Source organism: Asterias rubens, chromosome 1 (assembly GCF_902459465.1).
Source record: "Asterias rubens chromosome 1, eAstRub1.3, whole genome shotgun sequence".
NCBI classification, from domain to species: Eukaryota; Metazoa; Echinodermata; class Asteroidea; order Forcipulatida; family Asteriidae; genus Asterias; species Asterias rubens.
Genome location: NC_047062.1, coordinates 26,972,686 through 26,999,291, shown reverse-complemented (window position 1 = coordinate 26,999,291; position 26,606 = coordinate 26,972,686). Strand labels below are relative to the sequence as shown.

Here is a 26,606-nt window from a genome sequence, read left to right as displayed (position 1 = left end):
CAGTGCTATTATATATAAAGTTATTCAAATATATACAAAAACATGTAAAAAGAGTACAGTGTTGCAGGTACTTCAAACTAGCAAGCTAACAGCAAACATTCTGCAAACTTCTATAATGATTTTGATCTTAACTACCCTAATTCAAAACACACAAGGAGAAGAGAAAACAAATTGAGAAAATAATGTTGCTCCCCCAAAAAGATGGTTTATGAATTGATGCATACACAGGGTGTGTTACCCAATCTGTCTCATGTACATGTACATCCCAAAACGTTTTGCTTATCAAACAAATGGTTATCGACCACAAACTACAATCCCGACCATTCCTGACATGACTTAAAACATTCTCTCCCTCTCCCCGCGCTCAATTCTGATGGGAGCGCAGATCGCGCAATAAAAGCCAACATTGACGGGGCTCACTGGGGCTGTGGTGGGGGGGGGGGCAAAGAGGTATTAATGGGGTTGTAGTTTCATGTGTACTGTTTGTCACTGGTTCCCTGCTTATTTTTCTTAGCTGAGACTTTTGAAGTACCATTTTGGCTCAAGCATATCCACGTCTTGCCCTGATTTGAAATAATTACTGTCATTATTATCTTTCATTTTATTGTTTCTAAATCAGCAAAGACACATAATCCCACAGCCAAAAAAGTCCCTCACGTGTTTGTGTTCTTTGTCTGATGGATTATTATTACACATCAGTTGACAACGTAATAATTGTGAGAACAATATTGTACGATCACGGACAAAATGACTCAAGGTTTTGGAGCTTTCTGCTTGGCAAACAAAGTACAACAGCCCTAGCAGAATATCAATTACAAAAATGGCTTATTAGAAGAAAAGAAAGGAAAAATTATATTTGTTTATTTGCTGGAATTCCTCCAAAGACTGTTTTTTCTATTCCATGCAAAATTCAAATTTTCTGTGATGACTTGTGAATGGCAGGATAAAAAACCTCAAACTTTACACTTAACTTTGCACATTTCTGCTCACAACCATTTGGCCAGATTTCCTTTCATTACTTCATTCTACTAGATACACATTGATATGTAGTAACCCATTTCTACCTATGAATATAAACTTGTAAAGTCTGAATACAATTTCACTTCAGAATAGTTTGGGAAGAAAATAACAGTCCAATGTAATGCTATTAGTTTTGTTACCCTATACAGAATAAATACATTATAATAACTGAGTAACCAAATTGTTAATTTTTTAATACGTTTATCATACAAAACTACATGTTTTTACAGCTAAGAATTGAGATAGGTTTTTGAAGTTGGTTAAGTACATTCCTATCAATTCATGGTAATAAATGATCTACAAATCCATTCTTCATGAAGTCTCATCGTGAACGTAGTCTAATCTGAACCAGGATACATGATATACTGACCAAACTAATTCAAATGTGTAATCTGCTCTGCAGATTTTGCAGCATCTATGGTAATCTGTGGGTATTTTTTAAGTGATATAATTTATAAGTTACATTAAAATTTACAAACTTGATAATTTTAACCTGTAAAATGATCTGTTTTTTTAACTGTCAATTATTGATAACAAATGAACATAATCCATTCTGCATTTATCTTGTTCAAATGTAAATGGAAGAAAAATATTGTGTCAAACAAGTGTCGAAAATAAACAACAATGACTTAAAGGCACTGGACAGACATTGGTAATTGTCAAGACCAGTCTTCTCAGTCAATTGGTGTATCTCAACATATGCACAAAATAACAAACCTGTGAAAATTTGAACTCAGTTGGTTGTCAAAGTTGCGAGATATTAGACTTAAACACCCTTGCCACACGAAGTTGTGTGCTGTCAGATGCTTGATTTCGGGACCTAAAAATCTAATTCTGAGGTCTAAAAATCAAATTCAAATATTTTAGTGGAAATTTCTTCTTTCTCTAAACTAAGTTACTTCAGGGGGAGACGTTTCTCACAATGTTTTATACTATCAACAGCTCTCCATTGCTTGTTACCAAGTAAGTTTTTATGCGAACAATTATTTCTCGTAATTACCAATAGAGGCCCTCTCACCCAATTACCCAGGTTTAAAGGGTGCTGTCATTATTATCGCAGTGTGTGTATGCAGTAACTGGGTGAGAGTTCAGAGGATAATGTCTGGCCAAAGACTCCCTATGATCACAACCACAGTGCCCTTTAGTTCAAGACATCTTGGCAGCCAAAAACAAACCTAATAAGTTGCTAGGCATAAAACATTCAACATTTGTAAAGCAAAAGTAAAAGCACCAGCCTAGTATTTAAATATAGTAAATTGTCATAGACTAGTTTCAATGTGTTTTGTGAGGGGTAGAAGCTTGGAATGTGATGCAGTATTTTTATAACCAATCCACCCTTCCCCACCCCACCATGTGATTCATACGATCTATTTTGGCAGTATTTTACAGATACTACTCATCACAATTTAATGTGTAGGTTTGTTAACAGGTTCCGTTGTACTGTATTTTTTTATTACAAATAAATCTGCATACCTAAACAGTACTACTTGCTACTCATGATTGTGTTATTCTACTTAATTCAATACTTTTCTTTCCTTTTTGTACCTTAATATCCTTTTTTAGAAATTCCAGCCAGCTGGGCAAATATTAAATTTATACCAAAAATAGTATTCTGTAATCATACAAAAATTGGTCCCTGATCACTTATTTCACTCCAAGTCATAATAATTTTGAATTTAGTGCACCGCACCGGAATGACTTCCACTTAGAATTGTCCAAAATCATTAAACTGCCTTTCAAAAAGACCCTCCTGAGATCAAAACTGAATTTCAACAATCTTTCAAAACATTCTTAACAAAAGTTACAGCTTGAAAATTACATATTAAAGTAAATTTTACATTAAACTTGGGTAGTTTTGACAAATGAATTGACTTAAGTATAACCTGTAATTTATTTTCACTGCCTGTTTGTGTTGCACATAGGAAAGTTTGGCTCACATAACCTGTACATGTATTGCTGCTAAGCAAGTTTGTTTTGTTCTCAGCAAGTTTATACATTGTGTACAAGTCTTTATAAAATTATGGCTCGTTTGTTGACATGTATATTATAGATTAGTACTGAAGTTAGTTAGCTTATGGATCTGCGGTTCTTTACACATGGACAACATATTATAGTAGCTCCATGAAATAGTCGCCTGTTTCTTTGCTATTCACCTGTGTCGTGTTGAAGTCAAGAATTGTCTTTCCCCTGTACTTTCAATGTTTTTTTCATAGTACCAAAATGGAGGCCAGACTACTTGATTTAGTTACATTTATTTGACATTGATTTTTGAAAGCAGAAGATGGTAAAACCCAGCCTCATTACCTCGGGCAGCGCACTGCATCGATACCTCTCGTCTCTATAAACCCCTGGTCGAGATGTACTGAAAAACAACGCTGATCACCAAGGGTTGACTACTTTGCTGAATGCTTGTTGAAAACATTTGAGCTCTTGTATGGCGCTTGTAGGACTCTTAGTATCCTACGTGTCATTTTGCAAGTATTTTAGGTGGATCCATTTTAAATGATTAATATTTTTACAACATGATCTTAAACTGTTTACAGCTAGATATACCACAAGGTCAAAGAAGGTTTGAGAGGGGTCTTTATGCCATTTAGCTGAGTTGCCATACTTGAGCTTAAATGTGCTAGAATGTGGCTCCTTCTAATGAACCAGGGGTGTGGTGAGATCGATCACCCCTGGAAACAAGCTTTGGTTACACCTTTATTATTGTTACTTGGCTCAACAAAGTTAGTCTCTCTGACTCAGAAGCTGTCAATTTGTCAGTTGTTGAATAATTCTAAATCCTACTCTTGATCAAAGTGTTTATGCTGTAATTTGGAAGGAATTTGCATAGTGTAAGTGGATTATGTCATTTTATATTCTGTGTACATGTATATATTGCTCAAAAATCGATTAATTAATTTATCAATAAAACTGCTAAACAAGGGCAAATAAAATTGAACTAAAAAATCATGTGGATAAACAAAATTTGATACACAAGACAAGCAGAAAAAAATATATATGGTTTTGATTGGAGGTTTTGTATCTTTTACTTTGGATTGGTTGTTATTTCGATGGATTCATTGTGTTTAATTTACCAGTCCAGTAAGTTTGATCATGGCTAGTGTTCCAATGCCACCAATAAACATAGCTGGAACAGCTACAAAGGAGAAGAGGCAAAGCGTACCCATACCAGACATCCCATGACCACTGCAAGAAAACAACACAGATTCTTAATGTTACAATCCTACTATGATCCATGCAGCCATGTACAAAATATTTGGGAGGCAACCATCAGCACACACAAAAATAAAAACTTTCTAAACTGCCTACAGTAAGTGATCACCAACAATGCGCACAACATTGTATTTTGTATGGAATTCTGATCACAAGGCAAAACAAGAAGTTCAACCTTTTTTGAAAATGTATTTTGCTCGTTTACATTTACTTTTTTTTTTCCTGTCAAAACTTGTTAAACTTATTAGCTTAAAGATGCTATTGAACAAATTTGTCATTTCAGTTAAGTCAATTTCTGCAATGGTTGCATTTTTCCAAGTGCACACTTATATATAAACCCATACTCAAACTCTATGCATACATTGTTAGTTGACTTGCTGAGTGACCTGTGCCAATTACTCCCACAGTAAAGGGTTTCACAAACATGTGCTTCTGAGACTTTTTGACACATGGTATGAAATCTATCCAGTGTGGGACATTACGGTTCAGCGGGCCAAAACATCTAATTTTTGATAAATCTAGCATAACAAGCAGTAAAAGGTGAGTAAATCCTTTAATGCAATAGAAAGGGGAGAAAAAGCCAAAGAAAAACTAACCTTGTGCACCCTCCGGCTAGGCGAGACCCATAGACCATGACAATGCCCCCCACAAAGGCATGGTGAGCAGGCACCCCCAGTGTGGTGCCAAGTGACCCAGACATTGAAGCAGAGAATATGGCTCCAATAATGGCAGCACATCCATATGCAATCTGTCATGAAGGGGTTACACAAATATTTATAATGTTTCAACCGCTTGTAATAAAACGTTACCTGAATGAATAAGCTACAGCTTAAAAACCTAAATCGTAGTGAAATGTTATTCATAGAATATTAGATATGATTTGATTACAGCATGGTTGTTAGTGTTAATGAATATAGCTCAGATCTTGAAAAGTAAGCCAGAACTTTTGTGTGTCCTTATATAAATCCTCCGCAAAGAAAACTTTATCCATGCACTTCCTATGGGACTTTTGGTAAACTTGTAGCCAGTTTCAGTGTGGTGGCTTGATACAGTAACTAGGTCCACACTCAAAACAAAAAGGATCAATTGCTATGCAAGATGTTGCATAGTTCTAGAGAGTTTGTTATCATGTGTGCATGTGGACTGCATATACACAGTCCACATGTAATTATCATATATATATGATACTTTTGGCAAAAGGGGGAAAATGTTAAATCAAACAGATGAATGGCTACTGGCTACAGCATTATTTTGTGGTAGTAAAAAAAAAAAAATTTGTCTTTGAGACTCCTTACCGACCACCAGTTGTTGAACCCATACTTAGTACGCAGAAGATATGGAGAGATTCTGGCAAGGGTTTCTGACGGGAAGAACTGAGCGGCCATAGTGCAGTAGCTTCCACTCCCTCCCATAGTCTGTCCCATTGCTAGGACAATAGGGATTTGCATGCTGCCAATAAGAGCCCCTAGATAAATCAATAATTTTTATGTTAAATTTGAGTTTTTATTTTATGTGAGGCTTTGTGAGTATTCAAATTTCCTAATCTCTATTTCATGAATTACCTAAGGTTGCTGACCCCTTCATAACTTCATCACTGATTTTACCTATGCATATTTTAAACCTGCATGCAGACAATTTAATACAACAAAGCAGTTGTTTGTCGCCATTTCTTAGCATTTTCAGATTTTAATTGAAAAGCCTTTATGTTGTGTTAAGGTTGGAATACCTTACAATCAAGCTGCTCTTAGTGATTATAGGGCTAAGAAAACTGGGTTTTGGAAAAGGTAAATTCTAACAATTTGTTTTGTACTTTAGGTAAATTTCATGAGGTACTTATGTTGTCAATTCTTAATGTTTTTTGTATACATTGTAGCTGCGTATGAAGTACAACCTTTACATGTTGGACCCTAGCCATTATCAGTGGCATGCACAGTCTTATCAATTAGACTCCAAAATGCAAAATGAATTTGTTAAAACATTACACCATAACCAAATGATTTGTTTTGCATAATGAAGAGATGTTGGCTCTCACCAGAGATTGATGGCAACCATGATCGTAAGGCTACCAGTGAAGCATCATTGTTATTAGGTGCAGAAAGTTCATTTTTCCAGGGTACCATCACTTCAAGGAGATACACAATTAATGCCATGACGACACCAAGAGGGAGAGCAACCATCCAGAAGGGGAGTCCGATGACCTCATCAATTCTGCAGTAAAGGATAAGAATCAAATATGAAGGACATAGATACCTTCAACTTGTGGTATTTGAAGGTTCATGAAGAGAAAGATACTCCAATTAATGAATCAGGAAAGAATAAAACTTACTTCAAATATAATAGGTCTTAAACGTGATTATTTTGTTGGGTACTGGTTTGGGGTGTGAATCATGAACACACACAATGATTAACCCAATATGCCCAAAACTTAATTAAGTTCCCTAAACTTGAAGCTTGCACCCAACATGTCATGGTGCCGTACTTATGGTTCATGTTATTTGTGTTACTCACAATCAACATTTAAAGAAACTTATTCTGCATGTATTGAGTGCCTGTGATGACAAAATGGTAAAGTCTGAATGTTTTAAAGGTTACCATTTTAAAATTCTGAGCAGTTTTTACATGAACTGTGGTGACACTGTGAAATATTGCACTTGATTCTGATATGGGTGACTGACAGTGACCCATTTGTGGTACCTTAATGAATTATGAGGTCTAGTCTTGGGAAACCGTTAAACTAACATGGAAACAAAGATAAATTGGCTAAAAAGGGGAAAAGTGCCATGGATGTAGAATTAGGAATTTGTATCTACAGGACTGTGAACTGTTGTCTGTTTTTAATTTTTGGTTTGTTTTGTATATTAAAATGATTTTTGTCTTTAAAGGGAAACACTGTGAAACTTTCTTAATTCTACATGACTGTATGCCTTGTAACCCTCCTAACCCTAAGTATGAATTTCTTTTTGCTTAGCCAGTGCTCCCTGTTTGTTTGTTATCTTGTATTAAATATAACATTCATATATTTAAAACAAAATCCACATAATTTATGGCTCTTTCTTGTCATGCTGTGCAATTTACCGAAATAGTTTTCAACCCTTAACACAACCAATACTAGTGATTGTTGTGCCATAGATTCCATGGGCCCTTCACTTTTGCAAATTAATTGATTTCAAAATTGAGTGAGTTCAAATAGTTATGCATGGACGATTTGATGAATAGGGACTGGTAAATCACTTGTACCAGAATAACAACCAAGCCCCATAATTCAATCATTCCTTAATTTTCTTAAGAATTTAGATAATTTTTCCATAGTTAACTGTGGCGATATTTTTTTCTCAATTAAATAGAAAATCACAATAAAAACAATTATCTGAGTAAACAAAAAAAACATAGTATTATAACCAATTAATTAAACGCATATCAAAAGTAGTCTTGTCACAGTACACATACACGAATCTTGGTGAACATGGATGAGATGGTTTTCTTCAGTTGTTGTGTATGTGTTGTTTTTTATGTGTTTTGAACATGTGTTGGAACTTAAGTATTTTTTTAAATGCATTTTATTATTTCTATGTGAAAAAAAATTAACATGATACTGAACCATCATGGACAAAAAACAAATAAAAATGTTCACTTAAAATACATCAAAATATAAATAAACAAAATAATTAATAAATAAAAGAAAACGGTTGCACAATAACACCATGACCTGCCCTTGCCATTTGAACTGGCATTTGTGTACGACCGACAAAGAAAGCAATTCCAATCAGTTTGTGAAGAGTCAAAGCAAGAGTATTAATAAAAACCATCGGCTAAAGTCCTTACTATTCAAGTCATCATACCTTGACATTTTGCTTGTATCCTTGCTGTTAAATCGTGTGAAACTAAGGACATATGTTTCTACGCGTTTGTGAAGTGTGTTGCAGTTAGAATGTCCCTCTTCAATGTATAAGCACACTGGCCAAGCCATATGAAAAGAAAACGCTACAAACATAATGCATGTTTGATGGCTCGAAGACAAAGTACTTAGTTGTAGTAATATCATTCATTTCAACCTGAATGCTGACTTGTTGTAAAGTTCATACTAGCTAGTACCATCCTTTAAGAAAAAGTTCCCTCTGAAAGTGAGGATATTGTTGCAATTGAAATAAGCTCAACCATGCACAAAATCCCATTGAAGACTTACACAACATGTGCAGTTTAAGATCAGGTTCATTTGTACTTGGTAACATGCCAAGAAGAGAAAGTGCTGCACAAATTTTCCATCAAGTTTTTGGTTTGAAAGAACATCTCGTCATTACCTTTTCTTTTCTTTTTCAGAGTAAGTCCAATCTTCTCTATATTCTAAAGAAAATGGTTTATTCCTTGTTTCACCAAACAGACCTTTCTGTCTGGATACAAAATATGTTCATATTAAAATTATTTTTTGCCTCTTGGTCCCGATTTCTAAATCTTTAATTCAAAGACAAAATGTTTTTACATATTGGTGGTGAGTTATTATTAACATCACACAGTTCATGATGACCTTTTATTCACTTGATAAACTTCAACACTATTGTAATACGGAAGAACATATAAGACAAAAAGGGACAATTAAATTACAAGTGGAAAATAAATTAAATTAGTGAAGCTGAAAAGTCAATGGGTTCACAGGCAGTTAATTTCATAATCATATGGTAAGTCAATGTTGATATTTAGAAACATGGGTAACTTGAACTTTGAGATATTTGCTTCAGTTGCTTTCTTTTTGTGAGATAGAGTTAATGCTACAAATAGAAAAGTTAAAGACAATGAACATTATTAGATAAAAAATAACAGGTCTGGATTAGATTTAGTTTTAATCTGAAACCTCACACCGATGATATTATTACCACAGTATCAATCCTCCAGAGAAACATTTCAACTTGAAATACAGCAGTTGTGATTGGTGTGGATATTTTTTAAGACAAAAGCAATCTTCTCAACTTTACCAAAATCTTTCAGACACAAATATTTCCCAGAGGCTTGGTAGGCTACTGGTAAGAAATGTATTGCCAGTGAGGTTTAAGATTGAATCTACTTATTTTGATTTCTTTATCTCCATAATTACTGATCTCATATAATTCACTTCAAAGAGTGATTATGTGATCTGTTACAAAAAAAAGGGGTTATTACCGGACTTTCTGTGGCGGATTATTTGGCCGTGTCCATCTTGACACTGTTCTCTCTGTCACTCCGTAGAGCATTGCTCCTATTATGCTACCAACCAAGGTGTAAACTGCAAAATAATAATCACAAGAATTGTATTTTAAAGTGAGTCATTTGTATGGGTGCAAAAGGCTGTGTTTTGGGACAGCTTTCAAATTGCTGCTTCTATAATGGGAGTATACAATGAATACTTTGCTTGTGTTCTTTTTATGGGTCACAATTTGACTCCACGGTTACCAATATTAGCAGTTCTTTTTACAATTGATGTTTGGGGTGGTAACCAAAAAGTGCACAAAACCCTTTACAGCTGAATTTAGAATGACAGCACTAAGTACTTAACACTTAACCAGAAGAAAATAATGCAGTCAAAATAGAGTGTTATGGTTGGCTTTGAACAGTTGGTTTTTGTTCTTGCTTTTCAGGGTTGTGTTTATCTACTCATTGTCTTGAAAATGCCCCTAGCACCTCAATGGTAATTTATGACTTGACGCCCTGGGCATCCAAGTTCAATAAGCTTTTATACTCTAGCTCATTCATCAGTCAAGGCCAGACAACCAATTACAAACCTCAAACCCTATCATATTCACCAGTTGGGGCTTTGTAAAGTTGGGCATGACTGCATAAGATTTATTAACATGAACAATTTGAAAGGGGGAAATGTAGTTTTTCATTGTAAAACCGATTTTCTTTTTGTCTATTTCTGTTTTTAGTACTGCATGTCATGAATATAATCCAATGGGATTGGGTGTTGGCAAATCTAAAACTCCCCTTTTTATGCTGTGCTACTTTGATAATCTGTGTCGCTGATGTTAGTCCTATTAGGACTAGTCCTAGGCAATGCTAAGAGATAGGACCAGTCCTAAGTTAGGATGAGTTACTGGTCCTAACTTAGGAACAGTCCTATCTCTTAGCAATGCCTAGGACTAGTCCTAAGTTAGGACTACCTTTGTGAAATCCACCCCAGGTCCACGTTCAGCTGACATTTTATTTGTTGATATTATTAGTCCTATGTTTACTTTTCAACTAGTGCTACATTTATCCATCTCAGGCTAAACCTTCCTTACTGGACTTGGACTATGAGGACTTTTGGTCCACATTTTGGATAAAAAAAGTCTTTCTTTTTCAAACCCACCCCAAATCCTAACCTCAGACAATATAGCAGAGACCTTGACTCAACGCACTGACTGAATTATTTGAGGTAGATTCCTTAGGAGCATGATGCGTGGAGAGTGGCCTATTATTGGCACAGTTCAATGACAGACCATCAACTTGATCCATTCACGCTCTGGTTAGGCACAGCATAATGAAGGACAAAAAAACAATTTTGTTAACCATGTATAGTTGCAATCAGGTCTGATAGCTTTGTAACATACAAATTATTGTGGGTATTCTGAGTTCAATGGGCTCTTGTGCAATGGGACATACCTAGGCCCCTACAACATGACCTCAATATTAACTTTGCTAATAAAGATTTCTTGTGGGTCATTTGTTTCTATGGTAACCCTACTTTTGGTGCATGCTGTTTTGTTTGTTTAGTAATAAAAGAGGCAGATTGCCTCAACAATTTGTATACATTAAGCTATTTAACAACAAACTAATTTATTCCAGTCACATATTAGTGAAACAAATCTGCATTAGTGACAATTTTAGACTTTTAATGCCAAGGTCCCACACACTGCTTGAAAGCTAGTTATTATTGTTTATTCAGCAATTTCTCAAAGTACAAGCAATTGACGGATGAACCCTTTGAACAACAAATAAACATATAGCCTGTGCATGATCAGGGAACGTTGAAGTTTTGAATGCCAATTCACCTGTATAATATAGGTTTTCTCGGTCAAATTCGCCAAATGAGCAGTCAATTTCATTTTTACGCGTTTGAATTAAAGCTGTTTTGCCTTTCCAGTTGTTACTGCGTTTCAAATTCAGAATTCAGCCATTCAATTTCGTTTTGAGTCGAGTCAAATTCCTTTATAGCACTCAAGAAGCGTCTGCGAATTTGAATGCTGCTTTGATGAATTGTTAAATTGAATGATTATTTTGTTAAATCGAACGACGCAACATTACATTTGACTAATCATAAAACGAAATCGAATGACCCTTTTTAGTAACATTCAATTTCGCGCGAAATAGAATAGCTTGGTGGTTAAATTGGCCGAGAAAACCTATATTTAATTCTAGTACCTCAAGTACTGCAAAATATTCATCCTAAACAAACTAAAATACCGACAACTCCCCCCAATTTTTCCAAACCAGCATATGAAGGGGGTAACTACCAACTCCCAGTCCACTCCTGCTCCATTTTCATCAAACCGGGCCTAAAACTGGTTTTCTTCTCTAGTTTGCATAGACAATCTGTCTAATATTCCAACATGCATTGGTGGCATAGAAACAGATGTTAGCTAAGGGTCAGGGCCAGCAGGATTACACAAGTTTGGTTCAGGGTCTAAAATCTAGTTTGAATAATTCAAAGGCACAACAAAGCCACTGTTACAAACATTGATGTTTAATTAACAATTATACACAACAAATCAGCCTTTAGTTTAGGTGTCAGGAAAGGCAAAAATGTTCCACAAATGTTTTTGTATTTCATATTAATGCTTTGGGCATTGTTAGATTCCAAATCATTCAAGTGGAATCTAGCAATGCTCAATTTATGTCAGATAAGGAGCAGGTTGTCTTAAAGGATCTATGTAACTTTTGTAGGACAAAAAACACAATGTCCACAGATGTACACTAAACTTACACAGTTTGAAGATATTGATAGTAGAAAGCTTCCCTGAAAATATTACATGCTGAGGTGCTGTAGTTTTGGGGAAATGAGTAAAATAATGTAATGAAAATAATTTTTCGTCTCATGAGACGAAAATTATTTTAATTATTTACAAACGTATTTTCATGACATTGTTTTACTCGTTTCTCAAAAACTACAGCACCTCAAGTAATATTTGAAGGGAAGCTTTCCACTATCATTATCTTTAAACCCTGTAAGTTGAATGTAAATCTATGGACATTTTGAAAAAGTACCCAAATCCTTTAAAATATGGAGTTTATCTCACTATTGGTTGTTAGATTAGCAGGCAGATATAACCTGTATCAAGGCCTTTGGTATTGGAGAAAACTTAGTAATCCACCCACAACACCCATTTCCCAACCCAACCCCTGAAAAACATGGTTCTGTGCCAACTTCTACCATGAAGGTATTTTGTTGTGCCAATTCTAAAGGTCATTGCACTTTGCCACACCCCAAACAAAAAATAATAACCAAACTTAATCTCCTCTGGGTTCTCAACCAGAAAATTAACTTTTGCCAATAATTATTATAGTCATGTTTTGTGTATGGGTGCACCACAGGTTAACGTTTGTTATGTTGTGTATTGACTGTTTCTATGCCAATTAATAAGGACTAAACTGAAGATAATGTCACCTTTTGATAAGTGAGGAACTGTGTGATAATCTGCTGTGTGATTGCAACTTAGTTGTATGAAGACAGTGAACCCCCTCAAAGTTATCCCCTACTCAAACCCACCCCCCCCCCCCTTCCACTTCCATAAAACCCTCTCCTTGTCCCTACCAAATGAGAGTGTGGATCCACCCCTAAATAAAAAGTTTTTTTTATTTCAGCTCATTTTTGTTGTGTTTTTACTATACTTACATGCATTACACACGCCTGCCCCAATCTGCACCAGCACTGCACCCGGACACTGGAAATGTAATTAAAAGCATCATTTGAAATTGCATGGATAACTTTACCAGTTTCCCCCTTGAACCCCTCATTGCCCGTCCTCATCCCTTTTCTCCTCTATATAATCACCCTATATAACCCAATCTCACGTTAAGTTTCCAGACGATGTTTCCCATTATCTCCTTCATCCATTCCCAAACTCCCTTCTCCTTGCGGCCCTAATTCACAATGATATACATTCCCCAACAACCAGTTGAACTTACTGCGCCAGCAAAAGTCATCCCGACACCAAGAAGGGTTCCGCCTATGGCTGAAGCTGACACACCCTTAGCACTGAGGCGGCAGATGAAGTTATCCCTTGCAATGTGGAATCTCTGCCTGGTCAAAGATATGACCGATAAGGCTGTCATAGACACTAGAACCACAGCGACTGCTGCAAGGAACATCTTGAGCATAATCAAACAGCTGAAATCCATCTGCCTACGAATCAGCTCTGGTTCGAATACTTCATGTTGGGTAAAACACAAAATAATACACAGTTTTATAATCATTTTGGTGCCGTGAAAAGTAAATGAAGTAAGTTAAAAATGCAGGGATGAAAGTCGAGTATCATTCGATGGCCGTCATTTATAGCCTAAAGCAGGAAGCAGCCAAACGTGCACAAAAAAACGTTTGAACATAAACCGCTTTTCGTCATATTAAAGGCAGTGGACACTACTGGTAATTACTCAAAATAATAATTAGCATAAAACCTTTCTTGGTGACAAGTAATAGGGAGAGGTTGATGGTATAAAACATTGTGAGAAACGGCACCTTCTGAAGTGTCATAGTTTCCGAGAAAGAAGTAATTTTCCACGAATTTGATTTCGAGACCTCAGATTTAGAACTTGAGGTCTCGAAATCAACCATCTAAACGCACACACCTTCGTGTGACAAGGGTGTTTTTTTCTTTCATTCATATCTCGCAAGTTCGATGACCGATTGAGCTCAAATTTTCACAGGTTTGTTATTTTATGTATATGTTGAGATACACCAACTATGAAAGCCAGTCTTTGACAATTACCAATAGTGTCCACTGCCTTTAAAAAGAGACTTCTTTTGGATGAAATCGGACATGATGTGTGCATACGTTTGAAGAAGAAAAGAAACAGGATTGTAACTTTACTAACTCACTCCTCCAGAACCAATTATAGCAATCTAAGAGTCTATTGTATGCCAATTATTATAGGAATTTGCTTTGCTTTGCTATTACGAGTCTACATTAAACACAAGAAATATCCTATCAATTTTTCCTTGTATTTTTTGTATGGGTGGGGGCACTATATAGAACTGCCACGAAATTCACAAAGCTCTTTCTATTCAACTTGTATAATCTTCCACCAGCGTTCTGCAACCAATGTGTCAGCACCATGGTAGGTCTGCGGCACACTATAATCTTGGCCTTGGCCTTACACTGCGGTACAAATCGCCAATCACACTGAGAGTGTTCAACCCAACACCCAAATACACGTGCGCCACAGCCAACCATTTCGCGGGATGAACTGTGTTGCTGAGGCGCACGTGCCGATCTGGGATGCTCGGTCGTTTCAATTCCCGACGAAAAGAAAACTACTTTGGACTTTGCCGCTGCAGTCTCCCCGCCCTTTATCAGGCGTTTGGGTGTTGTAAAACCCTTGAGATAAAATCAATGACGGTGTTGACCATAGAGACCCACGTGCGTGTAAACGCAGGTGTTGAGTTGTTAGCGGCGGACTTCTATAGTAGAAGCATTAGGGCATCTCAAATGCATTGTAGCTCTATTTTGGGTGATCCCCAGCGGGTTATGTGTTTTACACGCATCTAGATTGCGCATAATGCCCTATTTATAGCGAGTAATCCTGCTATAGGCTTTATTGTACACCAATGTATATTGGGCTGGTGTGACATTGAATTTTAAAATGTGCAAGTTCTTTGAACCAGGTTATCCGAAGCACGTGGCTGTCTCACCTTTTGCTTCAATCTGTACCTCATGGTACCAATGGGAAAACGAAGCCTTTTATCCAATCTAGAGTATAGGCCTATAAAGAGATGCGGGAACGGCTATGGCATCGACCACGCTTTACAATAATTTAGTTGGTCCAAACAGGAGGCCCGTGCCCCGTGGTCCAAATAATATTAAGACGCAGCCATTCAACGTAGGCCTAAATATAGGTTTTCTCGGTCAAATTCAGCAAATTCGCAATCAATTTCATTTTTTTTGTTGCGTTCGGATTAAAGCGATTGGACACATTTGGTAAACAGTATTGTCCCGGGCCCACATACACTTCATTGTCCCGGGCCCACATACACTTCATGTATCATGCAATTTCTATAAAACGACAAACCTGTGAAAATTTAAGCTCAATAATTGGTCGGACTCGGGAGAAAATAGCGGGGTAACCCAGTCCACCCTTGTTTCCGCATGTTTCGCCAGTCTTTCACCATTACCTTCTGTAAACCCTGTAAGTTATTTGTAAATCTGTGAACTTTTTAATTTTGTTTCTGTTCCGAAAGTGTCCAATGGCTTTAAAGCTGTTTTACCTCTGCAGTTGTTACTGCGTTTCAAATTCAGAATTCGGCCATTCAATTTCGTTTGAGTCGAGCCAGTTCCTTTAGCACGCTGTTCAACTAAGCGTATCGTCATTCTTTTTCGTGAAACACACACAACACGCCTCAATAAGCGTCTGCGAATTTGAATACTGTTTTGATAAATCGCTAAATTGAATGATTATTTTATTAAATCGAATGACGCAACATTACATTTGACTAATCATAAAACGAAATCGAATGACCCTTTTCAGTAGCATTCGATTTCGCGCGAAATAGAATATTCTGGTGGTTAAATTGGCTGCACATTTGCCAAAATTGACCGAGAAAACTTATAGTAAAGCGAGGCAAGGGTATAAATTGTTATAACACCCCTTACCAATATTCTGCCTTTTCATTGGTTTAGAGCGCGTCACATGATATGTCGTAGTTTTACTAGACGACGGCCGTGTGATAGTGCATCGGTTAGCCGTGCGCTAGTCCGAAGACTATATCACACGGCGTGCAGTACCCAGACGTCCGTTGCGTGATACGGGGATGATAAATTAATAGTCTGTAAGCATTTCGGATTACGTGACACTACATGCAGCAATGTTAATCTGTATTCGCGTCGTCCGTGGATGGTAGCATTCAGTAGTACAAAATGTTTCGGGTGTTATAAAACAAAGATTGACTGCCTTTACTTGTGCAATGGTGAAAACTCTGACTCCCGAGGTGATCCCTGGAGCGTTCTATTTTCCCTCGGCGATCCCCGGAGCGTTCTATTTTCCTGAGACGAAGCCGAGGGAAAATTTAACGCTCCGGGGATCACCTCGGGAGTCATAGTTTTAACCATAGCACTCAAAGTCAATGTTTGTATAATATACTCAATCTTTTCCTACGGGTTCAGCGAGCACGACAGTGAATTTCAACAAAGATTGTAGCTGCAGTGCAATGGCTGTTCGGTTTCTCTTAAAGGCAGTGGACACTATTGGTAATTACTCAAAATAATTATGAGTATAAAACCTTTCTTGGTGACGAGTAATGGGGAGAGGTTGATGGTATAAAACATTATGAGAAACGGCTCCCTCTGAAGTGCCACAGTATTCGAGAAAGAAGTAATTTTCCACGAATTTGATTTCGAGACCTCAGATTAAGAACTTGATGTCTCGAAATCAACCATCTAAACGCACACAACTTCGTGTGGCAAGGGTGTTTTCTTCTTTCATTATTATCTCGCAAGTTCGATGACCGATTGAGCTCAAATTATCACAGGTTTGTTATTTTATGCATATGTTGAGATACACCAACTGTCAAGCCTAGTCTTTAACAATTACCAATAGTGTCCACGGTCTTTAAAGGCACATGGACATTTACTCAAAATAATTGTTAGCATAAAAAATACTTGATAACAAGCAATGGAGAGTTGTTGATAATATAAAACATTGTGAGAAACAGCTCCCTCTGAAGTAACGTAGTTTTCGACTAAAATATTTGAATTTGATTTCGACACCTCAGAGTTAGATTTTGAGGTCCCAAAATCAAGCTTCTGAAAGCACACAACTTCGTGTGACAATGGTGCCTTTCTTTCATTGATATCTCGCAACTTCGACGACCCACTGAGCTTAAATTATTACAGGTTTGTTGTTTTATGCATATGTTGAGATACACCAAGTAAGAAGATTGGTCTTTGACAATTACCATAAAAAGGTGCCCAGTGTCGTTTAATGATTAACACGAATTTTTATTGGGATATGTTTTGTTGAAATTTACCGGTGCTTTGTAGCAACTACTTTATTCATTTCCTGGCATTTATTTCATTATAACCCAATACTGAGGCTACATTGTATGTACAATATACCACTTAAGCGAAATGGGGATCATAGTTAAAGCAGTGGAAACTATTGGTTGGCAGTTACAGAAAATAATTATCAGCATAAAACCTCACTTGGTAACGAGTAATGGGGAGAGGTTGATGGTATAATATAGGTTTTCTCGGTCAATTTCGGAAAATGAGCAGCCAATTTAACCACCAAGCTATTCTATTTCGCGCAAAATCGAATGCTACTCAAAAGGGTCATTCGATTTCGTTTTGGGATTAGTCAAATGTAATGTTGCGTCATTCGAATTAACAAAATAACAGTTCATCAAAGCAGCATTCAAATTCACAGACGCTTCTTGAGGCGTGTGCGTCACACAAAAACAATGACGCTACGCTAAATTGAACAGAGTGCTAAAGGAATTTGACTCGATCCAAAACGAAACTGAATGGCCGAATTCTGAATTTGAAACGCAGTAACAACTGGAGAGGCAAAACAGCTTTAATTTGAACGCATGAAAATGAAATTGACTGCTCATTTGCAGAATTTGACCGAGAAAACATACACTGTGAGAAACGGCTCCCTCTGAGGTGACGTAGTTTTCGAGAAAGAGATACTTTTTCACAATTATGATTTCGAGACCTCAAGTTTAGAATTTGAGGTCTCAAAATCAACCATCTGAAAGCACACAACTTCGTATGACAAGGGTGTTTTTTCTTTCATAGTTATCTCGCAACTCCGACGACCAATCAAGCTCAAATTTTCACAGGTTTGTTATTTTATGCATATGTTGAGATACACTAAGTGTGAAGACTGGTCTTTAACAATTACCAATAGTGTGCACTGTCTTTAAATGTTACTTGCAGTGACAGTTGAGGGAAATAATTATAGGAAGCCCGATTGTGACTTGGCCTTCGCTCAAAAACGGCTAAATTTGATGATTTTTTTTTATGGACTGTTCTTCTCCAATCCTGGCATACTTTGAAGTCAGTCTTGGAATAGTCCATTTTGTAGCCCAAATAGCCAAATTCAGCCGGTGTGTCCCTTTAAGTATGGAGGTAGAAATAAGCAGCTTCACTGCTGATGCGGTACCTGGGCATTTACAAGGGGTGCTCTCAGACGGTCGATCCGTTCGTGAATCGACCGGGCGTAGGAGGGTCAACCTTGGGTGCGGATTGTCGAAATTGAACCTTGAAAACTTCTGCGGCCTTGCGAGAGATGGGTTAAAGTAAACAGAGATAATGGCAGCTATAATAGAAGATCTTACGGGCGCACTTCGCAGAATTAAATTTAACTGGAACATTTGCATGGAATGGATTTGCAAGAACGTTGCGGCCGCAGTGACGCTGACGACGGATTACGCAATTTTATTTTTGCATGGAATGGATTTGCAAGGACGTTGCGGCCGCAGTGACGCTGACGACGGATTACGCAATTTTATTTTCGCTGACGGTATGAAACAGTCAGTGCCCAATACCCGCCGGCTGAATCTCACCGTCGAAGTATTTTTGTCTCAATCCACAACAAACCAAACAAAAGCAATATGACGGATTTCTTCTTCAACCATAAATTAACGATGTCGCCTAGAGCACAATATTTCACAATCACTGAATTGTGTTTCCGCAAAGCGACTTATTCGTGCGGATGCAATCCTTGCTCTATAAGCTATAAATAAGAATCAAACTCAAAAGACAAAATCATTATTTAATCAAAGCCAGCTCGCCCCTGTACAAATATTATAGGCTACCTTGCTCCAGCTGCTTAGCAGATTGCATTTCTTAATTATCAAAGTTATAGATAGTTACAATATTCAGGTTTTGTCCCGGATGCGTAACGAATTGCCGATCCGATGTCGCCTGCCAAGTGTTTCGGGAACCACTGATACCCATTCGAACAATTTGCTAGCGATCTTCCACAACATTGCGGGTGAATGACCATCACGATTGAGAAAGAATTCGCTATAATTTTAACATAACAATGCAGCAGCTTAGTAAGCTGTGTAACCTTCTGTGGATTCCTGGTACACATCCGGAGAACACTCCCCGCTATTCTTGCTCACTAAAGCACAAGGGGGAAAACTTCCTCCCGTGGATGGGGAAAGGGGCTTGATTTCTAAGGGGCAACCTCGAACAGGCAAACAAAAGTGAAACTACACCCTCCTTGCTATGACTAACTTGCTTGGCATTGTCAGATATTCATTGAGGCATTGTCAAGAAGGAAAAGTGTCTCCATACTTCATCATACATTTCTATGAATCATTGTTTCGCAGGAAATTTAACAGATGGGTCGTACTCATAAAAAATAGCAATTGTTTTTCTAGGCTTTTGCTTATATCTTGTCACAGATGTATGTATAAAGATGTAAACAAAAGCCTAGAAAAAGCAAATGCTGTTTTTTTTAATGAATACGTCTCAATTTTAATTACTTATAGGGGATGCAAGCAAAGTGTGGCACAATCTCTTACTTTGTATATACTGTTCAAGGGAAATGTTGATCTATCGCGTCATGCAAACGCGACAGCTGTATTTGAGGTGGCAGTCAACAATCGTGCACACAAGAAACCACAACGTTAGGCCTATACCTTTTGTGTATATAACTTCTTTGGGGATGCACACACATCAGTTTTATTCGGCCCTTGGGTTTCATTTAAAACGCGCAAAAAAAAATACGGGAAGTGCGTTGCTTTCAAGTTCAACCAAAAACGATAATTCGGCAAAAACGATAGTTCTACACTATAGAAACCGAAGAAAATTACAACCGGACATTTTCTTCCGGCCCACAACAATTTCCTCGGAATCGTTTTAATTTGCTTATGCTTAAGTTTATAGATAAATTTGTACTGCAGTCTCTAAAACAGTTGAATATTGAAAACTGGGTTCATTTATAAATCGCTTACTTCAAAAGGGCTTTATGTGCAATATGCAACCGGGCCAAAACTTGTGAACGTTTCATATTAAATTAGTGTATAACTAGGCTTATGTGATTTAACCCCCAAAAGACGATTGACACACGGTTATAATATGCGGGACTTTGTGATTAGTCTTTGCGTATTGAAACCAACAAAAAGACTGCAATTTCATGGCGGTTTTATTTTTTTAGCATTTTTTTTGTCGAACACAATGCATTGGATTATTTCACCATTGGCCTGTGAGTGAAATCTACAAATTTATACTACAGTGAATGAAACGCACACCTTGGTAATGCGTCAACATATTGATTGTACCGTAGGCAAGGACATTGGCAATGACAATCAACCAGTCCAAAGAGAAATTTATAACAGTGGATCTTCACAGTTCATTCTGTTTGAATGGATGTAGGCCTATATAGTTTGACCGTGACCGCGATGGCTTTTTAGTAATCCAATTGACCATCATAGCCATACTTTCGTACGTTGATGTATTGAACACAAATCACGCATGGATTGGAAACAAATGTCAGAGGGGCGCTACATACACCCGTCCCATCCCTAGAACACCCGTCCCATCCCTAGAACACCCGTCCCATCCCTAGAACACCCGTCCCATCCTTTGAACACCCGTCACATCCCTAGAACACCCGTCCCATCCCTAGAACACCCGTCCCATCCCTAGAACACCCGTCCCATCCCTAGAACACCCGTCCCATCCCTAGAACACCCGTCCCATCCTTTGAACACCCGTCACATCCCTAGAACACCCGTCCCATCCTTTGAACACCCGTCACATCCCTAGAACACCCGTCCCATCCCTAGAACACCCGTCCCATCCCTAGAACACCCGTCTCGCCCATAGAAAACAACATTCAGTAACCTGTCGGCTGTGTCAATAAATGGAGGTATAACAGCTCGATATTTCGAATGTCGGCAAGAAAAACTGTGGGTTTTTAAAGTTGAAAACGTAAACGCATGTGCAGCAGTGCATTAAACGTTTTAACGGTAATTACAATGTGGAAATGATCTGTTGTAGCATTTTCCCAAGAACAAATTAATATATTATACAATCACAAAGAAAGTTTCAATTAAACAGCACAATGAAGTTATATATAATTGTTAAATCAATATGTATTAGTGAAACGACGTTTGAGATAAAGAGGGAGAGACAGAGTTTGTTATTGAGTTGCGCTCACCCCGTCCCTTTTCCATGGACAGCCCGAAGATGGCCCCAGCTAAGATGCAGGTCATGACACGGGCCAGGGAGCCCATTGACACCCTGACTGTACCCGCTGATGATGCACTATCTTGGGATGGATGAGGAGATTCAGAACCATTGATGAGACTGCTACCGTTGCTGCAGTACTGACTTGTCGCCTTGTGCCCGTTCCCTGGAGACACTAGGTTAGCATTTGCATCCATAGTCGTGAACTTGCGCTGGGATGCCATACTTACTCAATGTGACTTGCGTCTGTTTAAATTTGCTCTATATACTGAGGTGGTAACTGATTGAAAGACTGATTTAAGCTCTGACTAGAAGAGGGGAACCTGGTTAGAAGAGTGCAGAATGATGCTAGTGCCGAAATGCATAAAATCACTCCTGTTTTATACCACCAGCAGGAAATATCCACTACCACTATTTTTCGGGGGAAAAACACAAAGCTGGGTCCAAATGGGGAAAAATAGCCCAACCTTGAACGGGACTTTTCCAGGCACCTCGTGGGTATTTAAGGGAGTTTAATTAGACAGTAGTTTTTCACCTGGGGCGCCTGGGCCCGGGCATGCGCATTCGAGGTAGCCTAGGCACGTTCCATGACCACCAGAATGACAGGATTCAGCTCGTATTATTGGCCTTGTGCTCATTCTAACTTACTTGCGTCCCGATTGCATTCCTTTTGTCCTATCCCTTTGTAACTCACGTAACTTTGTATTATTGGGCGAGCAAAGTCTTTTCGTGGTGAATGATGATGCATTGATCGACGCGAGGCACTCCACATTTTTGTGGGGTCTGAGTAGATAACCAAACTGCTCAAATAAAATGTTGACAGACTTAGATAATGCGTGATAAGTTTACATGTTTGGAACAAAAACACTTGAACTAGTCAAGTTGCTGGGCTACCAAAGAAAAGTGCAGTTGCTCTGACAATATTTTTTAAATGTGCTCTGTTAAGTCTTGTTTACTTTTTGGGAAAGGCACGCCGAGTTTCATCGTAATCGTTGTTGAATTGCGCCCCCTCTTGAAAACAAGAGGAGAACTGACGTCATGTGTTATGATCTTGCAATCACAACATGGCTGCCTACGTTGTTTCAATCGACAGCCGTACGAGGCGTGAAAACCATCGAAAAGTTATCACTTTGTAAGGGCGTTTTATATCTATTGACACTATAAAAGATGCCTTGGTATTTCCCGTGGCCAGATTACATAAAGAAGAAAGCATGCAGGTATCTACTGCAGCACTACGTCGGGAGTTTTCTCGAAGAAAAACTGACACTTGACCAACTGAGTGTTGATTTGTACAGTGGGACGGGAACAGTGAAAGATGTCAAACTCGATGTTTGGGTAGGCTTTTATACAAATTTGGTTTTCCCCATCTATTGTTTATACTTCCTTCCGTTAGGCCAGTCAAAGTTGAGGAAAAGTTTTTCCGTATGGCACCACCACTTTTTCATTGGATATGAAATAATATAGTATCTAATTGATCCTGGTGTCATGTGTTTTCAGTAGGATATTATCCATTTAACATTATCAGGAAAATTGTTCACAATAAAAAACTAAATGATTTTTTTTTTAAATCATCTGTCCAACTTTTTTACAATGATACTAACACTTCATCATGTGTTGAAATCTTACAAGTTTTGTTTTTCTGTTGCGAGAGATAATCCACTATTTACAGTGCCAATGCATGTACGACATTGGAGCGGTGTCATATGTTTTCAAACCTTTCATTGGTTGGTATTTTATTGAATATTCAGAAGCTAGTATGGCATGCAAAATAAATAAAAAAGATCGTTCAATTACTATTAAACAAATTTAGTTACATTTTTGTCCCAAGACAGTATAGCTACTTGGTTAGAATCCGGATACTTCTAGAAACTATAAGGCTCCCCTGTGAGCCTTATAGGGGTCACATATTTAGGGCTTTTTTACGTTCAATAATTTTTTCAAAAAAGGCAATTTTCTACTTTGTACTCACTTTTTTTTCCTGCCGCATTGCACGTCTTTTGACTTCTCAATAATGCTCAACGCTTTATCTTTTGGTCACTCGACCACCAAGCTCTGTACACCAGCCTGCTTGCCGAACTGCCAAGCCACCACCAAGTTGGACTTAACCATTCTGTGAAAGGGGTGTTACAAACCCGTGTGGCAGTGCATGCGCTGTTTGTTTACAATAAAACCCGCCGTTTCACGCATAAAACGCACACGCACTGCCGCACGGGTTTGTAACACCCCTCTCACAGAATGGTTTAGTCCGACTCGGCCGCGGCTCGGCAGTTCGTCGATCTACATGTACTAGTAGGCTGCATAATGAGAAGTCAAAAGACGTGCGATGCGGCAGGGGGGAAAAAGTGAGTACCGAGTAGAAAATTGATTTATTTTTTCATTTTCACTTAAAATGTTTTAATTTCCCCCCCCATATTGGCACACCATAGAATCCCAAATAGCAACCACACCAAGTGATCTATCTAGTGACTAAAGGAGAATGAAACTCAATCTAGCAGATGATAATTTTGTTTTGAAATTTAGAGGTTGGATGATGTTTCTTTGACTCATTTGAATGTTGGCATAATAATGCACTGGTGATTTATACTAAAATTTATCATTTTATAAATGTTTGAGCATAACCTACGACAGGAAACTTTCCTCAGCATGATTAAGCCTGACAAAAATACAGACCGTGAGTAAACAGCAGAGCTTCTGTCATCGGTGGAGCTTGCACAATCTCGCGGTAAATGGGAATCAAAGTTTGGGTTTGAAAACATATGAGGGTTGATAACATATGACGCTACGCTACCTCAATGAGATATCCCTTTTTGTAATAAATGAGTGAAAAAGTGGTGGCGCCATACGGAAAGTTATCCCAAATGCAATACCAATAGTACAATACTGCAATTAATAGCATTTTGATTGGTAGCTTTAAAAAATAAAAGGAGACCAAGGATGCCAGACATGAGACAACGTGTCTGTCGGACAACTTGTCTGTCGGACAATAATAATAATACTAATATAGTGGCTTCTTATATAGCGCTCAGGTCCGTCACGCAGTGACGCTCATGGCGCTTCAACATTATTACCCCTGGTCACTGGGCCTTAAATCATTCCTTAAACCATCTCAGCTCCCTGTGGAGTACCCTGTGGAGTATACAGCCTGTGCCGCAATATGTAGCGCAATCAAGGCTAATCAATCACAAGAACCAACTCTGCCCTCACAGGTACCAATTTACCCCTGGGTGGAGAGAAGCAATTATAGTGAAATGTCTTGCTCAGGGACAACTCGTCCCTTCGAACAACTCAACCATTCATACATGATGGTAAGCTTGGGTGATATCGATTTATTTTATTCACGATATATCGCCGACAATATATCGCGATATTCGATATAATTGCGATTAATTAATTTATTGGGGTGTCGTGGCCGAGTGGATAAGAGCACCGAACTCAAGCTCTGATGCTTCTGTTCAGCAGAGTGTGGGTTCGAATCCAGGTCGTGATACTTGTGTCCCTGAGCAAGACACTAAACTACAATTGCTTCTCTCCACCCAGGGGTAATAGGGTACCTGTGAGAGCAGAGATGGTTCTTGTGATTGGTTTAGCCATGTAGCGCATATAATTGTCGCACAGGCTGTATACTCCCCAGGGAGCTGAGATGGTTTAAGGAATGATTTAAGGCCCAGTGACCAGGGGTAATAATGTCGGAAGCGCTTTGAGACACCCCGTGAAAAAGCGCTATATAAAAATGTATTATTGTTATTATTATTAAATTTGACATCATCAGTCTTCAAACTCCAAGTGAAAGTTGTAGAAGAGACAGTCATAGCATAAGAGATGTGTTCTAATGACCTATTCTTCTGGTTTTACTCCAAACCTATGGGGTGCAAGATGTCTCAGCTAGGAAATACATCGCGATAGTGCGATACTTAAGATCGATATCGTGAATCACGATATTGATATTTTGATTAAAACCAAATCGATCCGATATCGAAATCGTTTCCAAATTAATATCGCGATATTCGATAATATCGTGGTATCGCCCAAGCTTACATGATGGTTCGGACAACTCGATGGATGATTTATTCAACCATTAGACAACTTTACCATTTTCATTATTTTGGTACATCAAGTTGTTATTGTTGTTGCATGAAGTAAAAGCAAATGAAAGTAAATCTTCTAAGAATACTGTAGAGCTGTATAATAATGTTTTAACTTTTCTTTTGTTAACCTGTTATTTTATCTGTTATAAATTGAAGAGAACTGCTAAGTGAGAGTATACACAAAGTCTCACAAGACATAGTCACTAACAGATGTTTCTTCCACTAATGGCTTCACTGGGACACCATGCGCGGGCGTTCCGCAAGATTCCCCAATGATCATAACTGACCAGGTTTCTTTGAAAAAACCAACATCAAAGACTTTACCACACATACACCGCAAAAGTAACATCATCAAGTTTGTGGTTTTAAAAAGATATGTCAATTACCTGGCCGATACATAATTGTTGACTCAGGAAAATGTTCTGCCCATGGATTGATACCTGAAAGTGAAGCAAGGATGGGTCAAAACATACTGGATCCATTTAGTTAATAGTTTCAACAGCTAGACATGCTCACATGTTCTGTGCATCCACCATTCCACCATTCACAACAGTTGAACGGTTTATCGGGGTCTGTTACATAAACTTGTAGGCTGAGTACGGGTGGTGTGTTCTTGGCTTATTTAGGTCTCAACATAATATGTTTCAGTTGAACTATTGGGTGCAATCTTTGAAGTTCTCCTTTTTTTAAGTTCGCGCTAGCCAATTTTGAAATTTACGCTCGTGCAATTTTGGAACTAATGTTTGCCCTCACTAATAAAATTGTATACAAACTACACCGTTTGCATTTGAATCTTCTCTTTGGGAATCAATGGCGGTTAGTTGTAATCATCAGAAAAAGAGGGTATGCAATGATGGTTTTGTCCTTCAAACGAATTTGTTTTTATTTTAACAGAAACATGATCAACAAGTTGCAG

General features: G+C 38.0%; 2 protein-coding genes across 2 annotated transcripts in view; one reads left to right on the top strand and one right to left on the bottom strand.

Moving 5' to 3' along the window:
- Positions 1 to 1,959: 1,959 nt before the first annotated feature.
- On the bottom strand, positions 1,960 to 21,978 carry LOC117298512. Its single transcript, XM_033781845.1, has 8 exons — positions 21,577 to 21,978; positions 13,372 to 13,613; positions 13,079 to 13,127; positions 9,391 to 9,493; positions 6,272 to 6,447; positions 5,535 to 5,704; positions 4,836 to 4,987; positions 1,960 to 4,212 (listed from the first exon to the last, which is right to left on the bottom strand). Exons 1-8 carry the CDS (start codon positions 21,827 to 21,829, stop codon positions 4,092 to 4,094), a joined length of 1,266 nt encoding a protein of 421 aa, XP_033637736.1. The 5' UTR covers positions 21,830 to 21,978; the 3' UTR covers positions 1,960 to 4,091.
- Positions 21,979 to 22,683: 705 nt separating this feature from the next.
- Positions 22,684 to 26,606, top strand: part of LOC117288099 (autophagy-related protein 2 homolog A-like) — an 84,310-nt gene continuing 80,387 nt past the window's right edge. The window contains exon 1 of the mRNA XM_033768802.1: positions 22,684 to 22,940. Coding sequence (XP_033624693.1) covers positions 22,773 to 22,940 — 168 coding nt within the window. The 5' untranslated portion in view covers positions 22,684 to 22,772. The remainder of the gene's footprint in view (positions 22,941 to 26,606) is intronic.